Source organism: Chiloscyllium plagiosum, chromosome 7 (genome assembly GCF_004010195.1).
Source record: "Chiloscyllium plagiosum isolate BGI_BamShark_2017 chromosome 7, ASM401019v2, whole genome shotgun sequence".
NCBI classification, from domain to species: Eukaryota; Metazoa; Chordata; class Chondrichthyes; order Orectolobiformes; family Hemiscylliidae; genus Chiloscyllium; species Chiloscyllium plagiosum.
Window position 1 is genome coordinate 47,576,032 of NC_057716.1, and position 15,940 is coordinate 47,591,971.

General features: G+C 38.5%; 1 protein-coding gene across 6 annotated transcripts in view; it reads left to right on the forward strand.

Moving 5' to 3' along the window:
- dnah9l (dynein, axonemal, heavy polypeptide 9 like) overlaps positions 1–15,940 on the forward strand; it is a 427,363-nt gene that overhangs the window by 357,537 nt on the left and 53,886 nt on the right. For all 6 annotated transcript variants that reach the window (XR_006312134.1, XM_043693606.1, XM_043693607.1 and 3 more), the window contains exons 68-73: positions 5,352–5,516; positions 7,620–7,760; positions 7,866–8,036; positions 8,268–8,390; positions 10,130–10,323; positions 15,501–15,649. Coding sequence is in view for 5 of the 6 variants with exons in the window: in XM_043693606.1 (XP_043549541.1) it covers positions 5,352–5,516; positions 7,620–7,760; positions 7,866–8,036; positions 8,268–8,390; positions 10,130–10,323; positions 15,501–15,649 (943 nt within the window). In the remaining variant the exon portion in view is untranslated. The remainder of the gene's footprint in view (positions 1–5,351; positions 5,517–7,619; positions 7,761–7,865; positions 8,037–8,267; positions 8,391–10,129; positions 10,324–15,500; positions 15,650–15,940) is intronic.

Sequence of the window (15,940 nt, forward strand, 5' to 3'; positions counted from 1 at the left end):
ATTTAAGAGGCATTTGGATGGGTATATGAATAGGAAGGGTTTGGAGGGATATGGGCGGGGTGCTGGCAGGTGGGACTAGATTGGATTGGGATATCTGGTCAGCATGGACGGATTGAACCGAAGGGTCTGTTTCCATGCTGTACATCTCTATGACTCTGAGAGTACCAAGCATGGAATCACCCCTGTTTGCACACATGGACCATGTTCAGCACTCTTCTAATGTTGTTAGAGGACTTTAATAAAACTTGTCTGATTCTCCTTTACAAGAGGGTAATATTTTCTCCAAACTCAGCGTTAGCATTTTAGAATGCATGTTCAGCAGCAAGATGGGCCTGTATGAGGCAGTCCTCTGGGGCTTTCCCTCTCTTGAGAATAAGGGAGATATAAGCTTCTCTCAGAAGATTTGAGGCAGTCCTGAATGTACGAATAATTGTACAATTCCAACATTAGCCCAGCCAACATATTTATAAACTCCTTATAAAACTTACTTGGAAATCCATCTGGGCCAGGTGCTTTACCACTTTGGAGCTACCTCACCACCTCCTGTATCTCTTGCATGGTCAGAGGGGCATTTAAAAGGGATGCCTGCTCTGAAGTTACACTTGGAAGGTCCAAGTTCTTAAAAAAGGACTCCATCTTCACCAACCTGATCGATACAACTCAGAATAAAACTCCCTAAATGCCGCATTAATCTTTTTGGAATCACAAGTGGGAGTACCAGTATCCCTCTAATGGATGTGTGAGATTGGGAGCACTCTTCTTCCTGGCCAGATATGCCAGGTATTGACCCAGCTTCTCACCACACTTGAATCGCAAAGGAGATCTCTCTCTTCACTGTCTGAGTGAGCGCGGAGCCTAGAGAGCTATGATCCATTGTAGCTTGGTCACCAAAGGCCTGTCAAAATGTGCAGTTTTAGCTGCCTTCAACTGGGCCTCAAACATATGCTGCTGCTCTCCCCTCTGTTGCTTCCAGCTCGCTGAGTAAGAGATAATTATACCCCTTGCATAAGCATTGGCAGTCTCCCAGAGACCGACAGGTTACTGGCCGTACCCGAATTAATATCCCAGAAAGTTTTAAACTCCTGTGAAAAGTACTCAATAAACTTACTGCCTTTATACTCTATGGATTCACTCAATCTCTGCTGTCTATACCTGAAATATGCTTTTCTTTTTCTTGACCAAAACCTCAATTTCTCTAGTCTTCCAGCATTCCCTACATCTACCAGCCTTGCCTTTCACTTTAACAGGAACACACTGTCTCAGGACTCTCATTATCTCATTTTTGAAGGTTTCCCGCTGTCCCTTCACCTGCGAAAATCCGTGACACCCCCCTCCCCCATCAACCTTTGAAAGTCCTTGCCTAATACTGCCAATACTTCCTCCAATTAAGAACTTTAACTTTTAGATCCAGTCTATCCTTTTCCATCACTTTTAAAATTCTTAGAATTATGGTTGCTGGCCCCAAAGTGCATCCCCATTGACACTTCAGTTTCCCAAGAGTAGGTCACTCCTGGGATCATTGCTTTTTTTGCTGTATATTACCTAAGGGGCAACTTTTTCACACAGAGGATGGTGCATGTATGGAATGAGCTGCTAGATGAAATGGTGGAGGCTGGAACAATTATAATATTTAAAAGGTATCTGGATGGGTATATGAATAGGAAGGTTTAGAGAGATATGGATCAAGTGCTGGCAGATCAGACCAAATTAATTTTAGGGTATCTGGTTAGCATGGACGAGTTGGACAGAAGGGTCTGTTTCCGTGCTGTACATCTCTGACTCTTGGGGAACTCCACTATTTACCATCCTGCAGTCAGAAAAATCACCATTTAACAAACTTTAACTGTTTTAAGCCAATCTTTTAATCCAATTAGACACAACCAATTTTGTTAATCAGCCTTTTATATGTTATCTTTTCAAATATTTCCTTAAAACCCCTATAGGCAATATCCACTTCATCAACCTTCTCTTTTAATTCATCAAAGTTTTAATGAGATTAGTCAAGAACAATCCACCTTTTGCAAATCCTCTGTTTCTTTCATTAATTAAAATGCCTCTAAGTGCCAAAGAATTGTTTCCCTCCTGATGTTGCATTCCAATTCCATACCCATTATTTGTTAAAATAATTGACTTGTGGTTGCTGGGATTGCTCTAACTTTCTTGGATAAGGATGTCACATTTGCCATTTCTGGCACCCCTCCCCCCCCCCCCCTATAAATAGGGAAGAGTTGAAAATTAAGGTCAGCCCTCCACTATCTCTAAACCCTCTTCCTTTAGTAACCATCATTTGGAGCATTGTTAAGAGCATTTGTTTAGACCACACTGAAATGGGAGAAGCTACTGCTTTAAACCAAGGAAATTGTGGAAGATATAGAATAGAACCCCTATAGTGTGGAGACAGGCCCTTCGGCCCAACAAGTCCACACCAACCACCTGATGAGTACCCACGCACACTATTCCCCTTCCCTATATTTGCCCCTAACTAATGTACATAACAACACATCCCTGAACACTATGGGCAATTTAGCATGGCCAATTCACCTAACCTGCATATCTTTGGATGGCAGGAGGAAATCTGAGCACCCAGAGGAAACCCACACAGACACAGGGAGATTGTGCAAACTCCGAGGTTGGAATCCAACCCTGGTCCCTGGTGCTGTGAAGCAGCAGTGCTAATTACTGAGCCATCGGGTCACATATTTGCAGTCTTAAAACAAATTACTGGAGCATATTGTGAGTTGTACATTGCCTTATTCAAGCAGTGGGGCAAAATTCCAGACAAATTGGCACTGTGCATTAAAGGTAGCTTTGTCCAGAGATAGTCTTTTGATTGGCTTTTCTATCTGCACAACTCGTGTTAGCTTACGAGGGCTCTATGTACTAATAACCAGTTAATTGATTCCTGGACAATTAGCTGCAGCCTTGTCTATGGATAATACAACAGAAACATTCAGCCTGCAAAGAAATAGCATTCATCTCTCTCTTTCCCTTCTATGAGAAGCAAAAGATAATCCATGTAGCTAGCTATTTTCCTTTACCTTTCTCTGTAAACTAGTATCTGTAAACTTCTTGATAGGAAAAAGCAATAAATTAGTTTGAATGACTGAAAAGGCAAATCCTCAACTGGCCTAGGATAGACAGAGTAAAAGAAAGTACAGTCACCACACTCCCATGAAGCTGCACTCTCATTAGAGATGACTGGCGATAGTTTAATCTGAGCCAGTGAGGGAATTGAACCTATGCTATTGGCACTGCATTGCAAGCCACCCATCCAGCTAACTGAGCTAATTGGCCATGATAGACTGAGTTACTGTATGCATATCTTCACATCATTGGCAAAGAGTCTGAGGGAATCAAAAGAAATTAAGAAGAGCTGAAAGAAAATAAATCATTGTCTGTGATCCAGACTGCTGCCAGAACTGTGCTTCTGACCTTTTTTTTGCCTTTCCCCACCCATAATATTAATGCCTTGTGTGATTGGGAGTTTTTAGAACAGGGTAGAATTAAATATTATAGAATTTTAAATTAGCAGAGTGTTTTGTTTTTGACATTGATTAAGAAGAATTTGATACAATCATCAGTTATTTTCTTGTTAGTGGATAACTTGGTACAGGGTCACAACCTTTATCAGAAATCTTTGGAGCTAGTTGTTTTTCAAAATTTGGAATTTTTCAGAATTTGATATAAATGACATTTTCAGTGAAATTTATTTTTAAAACTTACCTAACTGCAGACACACATGTGAATAGTACAAGCACTGAGACACAATTGATGCCTGCCAGTGCTGGGCCACATCGCCACGTCACATCTCAGTGATGTGGTTTCAGTGGGTATGGAGTTGGGTCACCTGTTCACACGCCAAAATGACGCTCCACACTTCATGAAAATGATTTCCGATCTTTTTGGATTTCAGATAAAGGATTGTGTAATTGTATACCAATTTTTTTAACCTGAATTAGAGTTAGGTTTGGGCAATTCAGTGATGGTTTAATAAGATTTTCACAGTTGTTGCAACTCTGGGAATAATGGGAATTGATTTGTATTGCACCCAGTGAGGTATAACTTTATAGACTAAGATCTTTTATCTATATATTTATATTCATGATTGTTGTATTGTATCATAACAGATGGGTATATTTCATCTCTGTGAAGATCAATTAGTGCATTCATAGATACATTTTTAACTGATTGTGTCTATGTTTTAGATGACTAAGACGAGTGCTTTTGACTCTTCTGAAAATGTGGTTAGGAACGGACTGTCTGCATCCAGCACAGTGTCTGTATATCTGCATTCTTAGAAAGTTTGTTCAGTGAATAGGGTAAAACCATATAAGGTATAGAGAGTTTGTTGCATTCTGTACATACATTTTAAAGTTTCTATTCTTTATTTTGTTGGATCTTAACACTGAGCTATTCTCAGCAACCACTTCCATCCTCTAATGATTTCAGGAGGTCTGCCTACTCTGAGGCAGTCTGTGCATATGTGTCATTGTTGTAGAACTGGCCGTCAGTAAGTAAATGCTTCTGAATGGGTTTAGACTGCAATGATAAATTTGAGAGGGTGAGGAGCTCAGTTCTAAGCTGGTGGAAAGCAAATTAACTTCACAGAAAAATGCCTGATTTGACTTTTCTTTTGTGAGTTGTACAACAGTTATTGTTGATATGATTTTAAACCATGCCCTTGGGCAAATGCTGTCTGCAATTAATTTTCGATGTGAAATGTTAAATTTGATGAAGACTGATGAGTTTGAGAGTTTAGTATCTTTGAATATGAGGGATTTTTGTGGCTATCTTCAGGAAACATCTTTCTGCCTGCATTATGCTGCAATGTGGTGATTGAGATCACTTGTGACCTTTTGGTTACATTAGTACAACAGAAGTATGGGTCTTGTGGAATATGGTTGGAATTATTTATATTAGCAGTTTTTGAACATTGAGCTGAAAGCCAGCAAAAAAAGATTAGTTCATGTTCTCAAATATCCAAAGACACAGTTACTGATGCTTTCAATATGAAGTTTGAGATTGTTATGATTTGTGACTGTATCTTTAAACTTAGAAGAAAATAAAGGAGGTCACATGACCTGTTCTGAGTCTACCTGGTATCAGGCCAAGGTGACATGGCTGCTAAACCTTAATAGGAATGCCAGGTTGTCATATTGGAGACAATGGCAGTAGCCTGTGTGTTAACAGTGGAGAGACTGATAATTTCCAAAATTGCAGAATACTTTAGTACTTCAGTCTTGAATAACCAGGTTTTTATTCTTGGTATTTCATATTGCTGAGATGAGAAAAGCTAGGTTGCTACTGAATTTATTAAAAACAGCATCAGAAGGGTGCATTAATTTTCCTAGTCTGAACTCACCAAGCAACAGAATGATTTCAAAATCGAACTGAAGCTACTTGAGGATGAGCTTTTGACACGACTTTCAGCTGCAGACTGGAACTTCTTGGGAGATACATTACTGGTGGAAAAACTTGAAACAACAAAGCACACAGCAGCTGAAATAGAAATGAAGGTATGAAAACACAGACACACTTAGTCTTGTGTCTTGTAGAATATCTCTCCTGTGCCAGTACAACTCCACTCCTTCACGGTTTCTTAGAAGTGAAGTGGTATGGTATATGCTTATACACTTTATAAAAGTTAGTAACTACTTAAAGATATTTCCTTGCTTTAAAATTGAAGCTATAATATTTTTAGTTTCTGCATGCAGAAGCAATTTCCATCCTTCTTCTCATTAATTTTATGGTGCTGGACTCTTTAGAATCTTGGCAGTTTATGAGTTATGCAACTCTGTGAGTTCACCCCATCCACTCCCCATCATTATACACACACACTGTCCATTTGTAACTGAAGCTTTATCCATGCTTTTGTCACCTCCAAACATAACTTTTCTATATTGTCCTGGCTGTCCTTTCCTCCACATTATTCAACCTATTCATATCAATCCTCCTCATCCCATCAGCCTATTTCTCATTGACCTACACAAATTCCTGTTTCTCCGGTGCCTCAGGTTTTAAATTCTTATGTTTATACTTGAACTTCTTCATTGTTTTCCTCCTTCCCTACTTGTTACCTTCTCCTACCTTGCAATCACCTTCATCGAACTTTCCATTCATCTGACTGTGGTCTCTTGTATACGCATGCCTATCTTTACACTTTTTATTGATTTTTTTCTTCGGCTGCCTGAACAGATGCTCTAAACCTCTTGACCTCATTATCGCATTCTCCTTTTCTAGAAGACATTCTGTCTTGAGTGTGCGTTAGGTCGTTCCTCCTAATTCCTGTCTCTAGAATCATGTCTTTCGCTTTTTTATGGTTATGCTAATTTGAAATGCCCTAGGAATATATAAGTGCCAAGATATTGTTGACTTTATTCTGACAATGGTTTAATGGTTTAATTCAGGATACTACCAATTATAGTCATTTGCTAAAAGTCTAAATTATGTCATCACTTAGAACATGCGAAGAGATGCATGGTATAAAATAAGACATGTAACACAACATATGGCAGGTAACATGACATGAGATGCAGCTTTATTTGGCTAAGGAAATGCCTATAACAGATGAAGAGGGCACTCAGGAGAGTGCATAACTCAGTGTTCATACAATTATGTAGCTCTTCCTTGAAGCTTTTCCCCTTCTAGTTGATGTTCTGTATCTACAAAGGTAAAATTATTAAGACCTTTCCTCTCACCGAGCAAGCTTCGTGCTAATTCGAATCTGGCAGCCTGCTGTGAAAACTCTGTTCACATTTTGATAACTGTGACAAATTCCACCACAGCAGCTGAGACAGTCCACAACATTCTGAAACAAACAACATTCTAAATCCAAATCTCTCAACATTCATTTTTTAAAAAAAATCAGTTTGTTCAATTTCCCAGTGCTAACAGATCCTTTTAAAAATTTCCAAGATCTGAATCTATATCTTGTTCAAAACAACGAATCAGTTTTTTACTTAGCCATATCAGTGTACCAAGTTTAATTGAAAACTGTGATCAGTTTTTGAGATATATTGTTTACAGAGAAACAGCAGTGGGGAAAACATTGCCTCTTCCTGTTTTCCAGAGCAGAGATCACAAGAAATTTGTGAAGTATTTTGAATAAAGAATAATTTTAGAAAACCAAAATGGGTATGATAAAGCTTCAACTCATTTGCTTAGTCATAAATCACACCTCAAGTATTTTTTCAAGTTGCTCTACCAATGTCTCAGCAATTTCATTCAATAAATAATTGGACCACACTGCACAGGAATATAGTAGGTTTGATTTTGACCATACTAATAATCAGATCTTAACTAAGACAACAATTGGCTTTGCAATCTTGGTTGAGAAACAGAAAAAATGGCTACAGTTCTCCCTCCTCATTGATGTCCAACAATTCCTGCTAGATGTTAATGTAGATTTTAGCTAAGAGCGAGCTCTGAGGCAGCTGTAATGTCCTGTTGTGTATTCACCATCAAGAATTGCACGTTACTGTGCTTTTGAACTAGGTTCTATTAGGTCGCTAATACCCGTCAAAGTTACTCAAAAAAAAATGTTAATGTCATTGTGAGGGAGAATTTTTTTGTAATTGATATTTAACATTCCAATTCAACTGTTGCTATCTTCTTTTTAGGTGCTTGAAACTAAAGTTAATGAAATAAAGATCAATGAAGCTCGTGAACACTACCGTCCAGCAGCTGTCAGAGCCTCTCTACTCTACTTTCTAATGAGTGACCTTAGTATGATCAATCCAATGTATCGATTCTCACTAAAGGTTATTATTAGTTTATGCAGCACTTTTTGTATTTATGTTTTTCACAATTATAATAGCATAAATTAAATGTCAATTTGTTTTATTCCAAATCATGTTTTTCTTTAGTCATTTGCTGCTGTGTTTCACAAAGCTGTACAACAGGCTGAAGTGTCGGATGATGTGAGAGTGAGGGTAATTAATTTAATTGATGAGATCACATATTCAACATTCACCTACATTAACCGCGGGCTGTTTGAAAGGGATAAGCTTACCTTTACCGCCCAAATGACATTTCAGGTATGAACTTTAGTTATTTTAATGTGTATTGATTGGTGCATATTTAATAAACAAAAACTTATGTTAAGTGAAAAACTCCATGACTAAGTTTTGATATTTGTTTTGTTTGATAAACTCATCTCAAATATACAAAGCATCAGGGAATTTATTGATTAAGTAACCAATTTAATGAATATTAAGTAAGAAATTCATGTCAAATTTGTAATGTGAATGTCTAATTTTCTGATACAGATTTTACTTTTGAACAAGGAAATAGATGCTCATGAACTTGACATCTTGCTCAGATTTAATATTGACCTTAATTACAACAGTCCTGTGGACTTCCTGTCAAACACAGCATGGAGTGCAATAAAGGTATGTATTTGCATCCAGCTGATTTTGTTTTTGGATAAAGGTAGAAACAGTAAGTGATATATAAAACTTTTGAACACCCTTGTGTATTTGTTAAATTATATACTTTATGTATTATTGTCAAAATATAGTTGTCAACTTTAAAAATATATTTCCTTTACTTTTTGACATATTATTTTGCTTATATGCCAAAGCCATGCCAAAGCTGAACCAACCTTCTTGAATGATTTTGCTGCTGCAAATAGTCAGAGACAGGAAAAAATATATTTCACAATTCACCCAAAGTTGTTTTCCTAATACCTTGGAAAAGTCCAATTTTGAGGTGTTACTGTGCACAATGTTTGCTTATGGAAGATTATGGAATAAAAATTATCAAATTTTATCCCATTTTCCAGCCAGACATGCTGGACCATTTTGTTTTTAAACATGTCCTGTATACCAAAGATCCCATAGGTATGTCCATTCGTATATTAAGATCAGGCAATTTTCAGGTATCCCTGGAGCCCACCTAAAACAAATTACAGATTAATCAAGCCTTCAACTCTTACTTAACCCCTTCATGAAATAGACCATCCTTAGGAAAGTGACTATGAGATTCAACAGTCAGGCAAGCAGCCCAAATTGTATGGATGAAAATGGACAAGCTTTATTCTCAGTGTGTGATAAGTACTGGAAGCTTGGCTCATTCCTTACCATGGGTTCTTCAGCCTACAGGTTCGGAACTGCTGGAAACACCATCAAGTACCGACAATAGGACATAATGAATTTCTATGCATTGCTTTTAATTGTAAATTATTATTCCCGATATATGTATGGTGTGAGTTTGCCTCCAACAGAATGTTTTCCCTCAAGTGGAAAATGTTTGTTATTTTCTGTAGCATAAGAAATTAGGTATGGAAATCATGATATTAAAGAATCCAACAGAAATTTATTACAACTATTATGTGCAAACATTATGTTCTTTAGGCACACAACTGACTGACTAATATTAAGTTAAAAGCACACAGCAGAGAAGTATGTTTTCCACAGTGTCACAGCAACAGTGTCATGTGTTCTGAGGTAGGACAGAGGGTGAGATATTTATTGGGTTATACTTGGTTACATTCTATGATACAGTATAATATTCTGAGCATGTCTCTAAAAAACATCACACCACAAAGTACTGACTTAAGAACATTATGGTTTTGAAAAGCAGTTTTAACCTTACCCACTTGTGAAAGTTGAAGTACTACTCCACTCTGCCTTGTCCAAAGAATATTCTCCAACTATCACCTGTCTTCGCTGCCATGAGATCTTCTTTAAGGTGCAGAATGAAACAACAGAATACCAGTGACATATGGGACTACTTGCTAAAGTTAAAATTGACTTCAGTTATATTTGAATTTCTCAAATATAATGCTTAAATTTAATTGTTTCTTGTTTTTGTGATAGTGACTTTACATTCAAAACATCATAGGAAATCCCATATCACCAACCCTGCAGTTGTACTCAAAGAAGTTGGTTGAAGTTAGGGCTACTGCGTTATACTCAAGGTTCGGTATCTATTGTCGTCAACAAGCGTGGCTTCAGATTGGGATTTCACCACAGGCATATTTAATTCTAACAATTTCCTTAAATTCTATAATTTACATAGTTATGTCCTAAGAGATCAAAATATCACCCATTGAATTATTTTATTAATGTGAAAGAAATAAGAAAATGTGTATAAATTAGAAATGTATTTCCACATATTCTGTCCTCAGACAATGAGCTTTATGGATGAGTTTCGTGGATTGGATAGGGATATTGAAGGTTCAGCCAAACGTTGGAAAAAAGTTGTTGAATCTGAATGCCCAGAAAAAGAAAAGTTTCCTCAAGAATGGAAAAATAAAAGTTCCCTACAGAAGCTTATTATGATGCGTGCTTTGCGTCCAGATCGTATGACATATGCAATCAGGTAATCTGATCCTACTGCTATAAATTATAAATGCAAGTTCTTTCTTTCAGATTCTGAAGTGTCTGTCAGATCTGGTGTTTAACAGTTAGTTAATTACTTACGGTGTGCTGTCATGGTTGCTGAAAATTTATGGCCTTGGTTTAGAGAAGAATGTTAGCCAGTTCACTGAGACAACTCACTGCTGTTCTTCAAGCAGTGTCATGGGATATTATGTATCTACCTTAAACAGGTAGTTGGAACCTCAGTTTAATATTTCATCCAGAAGACAACACATTTTGAGATAGCTATGCACAAAATTGTACAATGTCTGAGCCAAAAGTTTCATCTTCAGATCACAGAGCACAAGGTGGTGCATTTTGCATTTCTCAACCTGCACCAACATACACTGTCTGAATTTACCTGTCATTTTCACTAATTTCCGCAAGAGACAGGTTCTCAGTGCAGATTGTGAACTACAGTTGCATTCAGGCTCACATTTAGTCTGGAACATATCTAAAGCAGAGGCTAGTTCCTTCTGTCCTCTGTCATAAAACAACACCAAATGGTATGGTATACAACAGCCCTTACACACAGCTGGAAGTGATCTTTCACCTTGGAGTATAATTACAGATATAAGTAATGAAGAGATCAATATTGAGGAATATCATAATCATCATTCACCATGATGCATGGACTTGTGGACAAAATGGCTTCAGATAAACTACATTTTGTGAACTCTAAGCAATTCTTCTAGTTAGACCAACAGGTCTTTTTTCTATTAAACTATAACAAGCAGGCCCTGTAGTTTCATACACTTAAAAAGAATGGTAGCAGCAACTTTCATCATGAGCAACAACTCATAGTTTAGTGAGCTGTCATACCCATAACATGGGTAGGCAACAGTGCAGGTTTTATTTGATTCATTGTACAGCATAGTTATCTACTCAAATGGCACTGTTAGCAATTGGGAAGAACTGAAGAATTTAGATTTAGATTACTTACATTTAGATTACTTACAGTGTGGAAACAGGCCCTTCGGCCCAACAAGTCCACACCGACCCGCCGAAGCGCAACCCACCCATACCCCTACATTTACCCCTTACCTAACACTACGGGCAATTTAGCATGGCCAATTCACCTGACCTGCACATCTTTGGACTGTGGGAGGAAACCGGAGCACCCGGAGGAAACCCACGCAGACACGGGGAGAACGTGCAAACTCCACACAGTCAGTCGCCTGAAGCGGGAATTGAACCCGGGTCTCTGACGCTGCGAGGCAGCAGTGCTAACCACTGTACCACCGTGCCGCCCACAATTAAAAACCCAACAAAAGAAACCCTCAACAAGGAAGAATACTTTAAGAGAGGAAGGGTATTTTTGACCTGGAAAGTGAAGCATTTTAACAGGAGAGTTAACAACACATTGAGAAGGATAATTGGTAACCCAAAGCAGACACAGGCTGCATCCTGAGGTACTGGTCAGTGGGAGCTAGATTTCAATGGTAAGTAAATGGACATTGGAAACTGAATGAAACAGAGAAAGCTCTGAAATGTCATAGTAATCCAATCTGGAAAACAGAGATATTTAAAATTACTTAGGCTCAGATTGCCCACGACTGCATAGTGAGCAGACAAGGTGACGCATGATAACAGAAATGAAATGGACTTGAAAGAAATATTAATCACAGATCCAGATACATCACACAACCAGCAATTGAAACAATCATGGTATACAGATTAGAAGTCAAAAGCAGGTCAGTTAAACAGGAACAGAAAATCTGGGAGACTTTATTCAGGATGCATAAAAGGTGGGAAATCTTTCATAAGAACCGCAATAAAGATGAAAATTATTTACTTATAAAGCACAGGGTGGAATTCGTTCAGTGAAACAGTGATAATGTTGGGAATTGTTAATGCCGTAATAACAGGATTCATACAATCATCTATCTTTTCATTTTGTCGTGGACGAAGATCTTAGGAAGGTTGTACTCATTGGTTGCAGGCCCATTCGTGGCTAGTCACACTTACCTACAGCAGGCGATAGTGAAGATGTAGTTTCTGCCTGGAACAATTGGATCTATCCTCTACTGTTATCTATCATGCTAGCTCTTTACTCAGTCTCAAACTTTAGGTAGTGCTTTTGTTGTAGTATGTTGCATTATGATCTATGACTGTGTACACCTCCCTCTGCCAATGGTCAAAGTAGCAAACTGAGGGACTACTTGAGGGAATCTTTGAAACATTTGTTTGACACTTCTCTGTTCAGATTCCTGGCAGTCAGCTCTCCAGCATTGCCAGATTCTGTAGTTTATATTTTTCAGAAAAACTCTAATGAAAGTTGCTGCACTTCTTTGATGAGCTCTTTCCAGCCTGGCAAATTGCTTCACAGCTTGACAGTGGAAATTATATTTATTCTTGCCACTGATTATGTAGGTCCTATGAAAATGGAGGTGGTTAGAAAATGCAATGTTCATCTTCCTCTCATATTGGGAAAGCTAATATCAGCAAGATTGACTGTGTGTTTCATATAGGAGGCAATTCAGACCCCAGTAGAATGTGTACAAAGTTAGTGCTAAATAGAGTCATAGAGATGTGCAGCGTGGAAACAGACCCTTTGGTCCAACTCATCCATGCCGACCAGATATCTCAACCCAATCTAGTCCCATCTGCCAGCACCTGGCCCATATCCCTCCAAACCCTTCTTATTCATTTTCCCATCCAGATGCCTTTTAAATGTTGCAATTGTACTAGCCTGCACCACTTCCTCTGGCAGCTCATTCCATACAGTATCACCCTCTGCATGAAAAGATTGCCCCATAGGTCCCTTTTATATCTTTCCCCTCTCACCCTAAACCTATGCCCTCTAGTTCTGGACTTCCCGACGCCAGGGAAAAGACTTTGTCTATTTATCCTATCCATGCCCCTCATGATTTTATAAACTTCTGTAAGGTCACCTCTCAGCCTCCGATGCCCCAGGGAAAACCGCCCTAGCCTACTCAACCTCTTCCTATAGCTCAAGTCCTCCAACCCTTGCAACATCCTTGTAAATCTTTTCTGAAACCTTTCAAGTTTCAGAACATCTTTCCGATAGGAAGGAGACCAGAATCCTGCCAGAAATATCTAAATTTAGGCTTCACATATCAAAACACACTTCCAGAGCTTGATGAAAATTCAGGTCCTGGTGCATACTGTGGTCCTGATCTCAGACCCAATACCTGTAATATTGAAGTGTTCCAGGAAAGATTCAGAAGCCATACAATACCAGCTTATGGTCCAACAGGTTTATTTGAAATCACAAGTTTTTGGAGTGACTTCACCTGACGAAGGAGCAGTGCTCCGAAAGCTTGTGATTTCAAATTAACTCTGTAGGACTATAACCTGATGTCATGTGACTTCTGACTTTGTCCACCTCAGTCCAACACTGGCATCTCCACACCAAGAAAGATTGTATCACAAAGTATTGCCTTGTTTGTAACTTTGGCTCATGCAAAAGTTTAACCTCCATTTAAGATTAGTTTTTATATGTAGTTAAAGCTGTAGCAAACGTTATTAAAGTCACAGGGAAATTCAATAAAATTTATTCATGGCTATATAATTTCATACATTGAAATAAGGGCTAATGAGGCCTAATTCATCTCAGGCCAAGTGCGCTGAATGTGAGGATGTGTTTGAGGTGCTGCAGTAGTTACAGTGACGGTGGATTTTTGTTAACATTGTGAGAACTTGCTTTTTGGCAGCTTGAAGTGGATTGGAAGTGTTAGTAGTAGGAGCTGAAGAGGTCTGCTCTGCCATTCAGAGAAATCATAGTTGATCTGATAATCCTCAACTCCACTATCCTACCTTTTTCCTATAACCTTCAATTCCCTTAATGATTAAAAATTTGTTTCATTGCATCCCTTTATTTTTCAGTGTTGTATGCAAGTAATATTACTCAGTCTGGTTAGCAAGTGTCTTAAACATGCTTTCATCATATATTTGAAATGTTGAGTTATGTCAAGACTGTGATGCAAATTGCTGCCTAGCAGGTTGAGAATTTGATCCCCTACTGGTGATAAGTCAAGTGTGCACAAGTGTGTGGGGAACGGTGTGGTTTATTGTTGTTTCAGTGCCTTAAAGCTTCGGTCCAGAAGAGCTGGAGGTTGGGGCAGGAGCCCTTTTCTAACCTGGGTAAAAGTACTTAGAGAATGAAGAACATGCAATACAGTTTCCCAGGTTGGTCTATTTCATTCTGATACAGATGAAAATTATTACATCCCATGGGGTGGCATGGTAGCTCAGTGGTTAGCACTGCAGCGTCACAGCACCAGGAACCCAGGTTCGATTCCAACCACGAGCAACTGTCTGTGTGGAGTTTGCACATTCTCCCTGTGTCTGCATGGGTTTCCTCCAGGTGCTCTGGTTTCCTCCCACAGTCCAAAAAAGATGTGCAGATCAGGTGGACTGGCCATGCTAAATTGCCCATAGTGTTTGGTGCATTAGTCAGAGGGAAATGGCTCTTCGGAGGGTTGGTGTGGACCTGTTGGGCCGAAGAGCCTGTTTCCACACTGTAGGGAATCTAATCTAATCTAATCTCACTCTCTGATTGTTGTCTTCTAGAGTGGATATCCTAGCATGCCCTTCAAGTAATCATAAAGACTATCTGTCTGCTGATAGAGATGAGGACTGTAAAAAAAAAAAGGCTGTTAAATCGTGTCAAGCTATAAAGCTGAAAATGTGCAGCAGTTGGTGTATCCTGTGCCTCAGCTGAGATTTCAAGCAAACTGGGTTATGAATCTTTTTGTCGAGGCTTTAGAATGAAGCAAAAGAGATGGGCTTGGAATTGAAAGCGATTCAAGATCCAATGAACTTCCTGGGGAGGGTGGTGGCTAGGATCTCTGATGACAATAATGACTTTTTTTTTACCTGAAAGCTTAGCAAGAAAAATTTAAGTAGAAATGCCATTCAGCCTAAAAGTACATCAACAAATTTAACAGCTAGGCTCTAAACAATCAAGAGGAGAGTTTGTTGCCAATGTTTTCACAACTGCAACTTTATTGCCGACCGCAGCAATATTTTCAAAATTTGTATAAATTTCATGAGATTAAAAATGTCATTATTCCTTCAGGATCCTTCTTCATGTGCAATGTGACTTTAATTTTTTGTATCCTAAAACTAAGGAACTTGTGACTCTCCATTAAAGTAGGTTAAATAATTTTACAGAAAATTTGTGGAGGAAAAGCTTGGAACAAAATACATTGAAGGGCGTCAAATAGAATTTGCTAAATCATTTCGGGAAAGTGATCCAGCATCTCCAATTTTCTTTATTCTCTCTTCTGGAGTCAATCCACTGAAAGATGTAGAAGCCTTAGGTGAGTAGGCTATAAGAACAAATAATGTATACAAATTATTACATGTTCTGTAAATCATTATAAGCTAGCAGTTGCATAACCATATAGATCCAAAGATGTGAGCTCCTGGGAAGTTCTATATCTCAAATTGAAGAAAGTTGGTAGAAAAAAAAGTGGCATTGCTTGAAGACAAATTCCAATGGCATTTCAAAAGATTGTTTTGCTGTGACAATTCATCGTCTTGCAACCTTTGTGATTTTCATACATTATGCTGTATGACACAGTATCCGTGTTCATTCAAAATTAATGGTC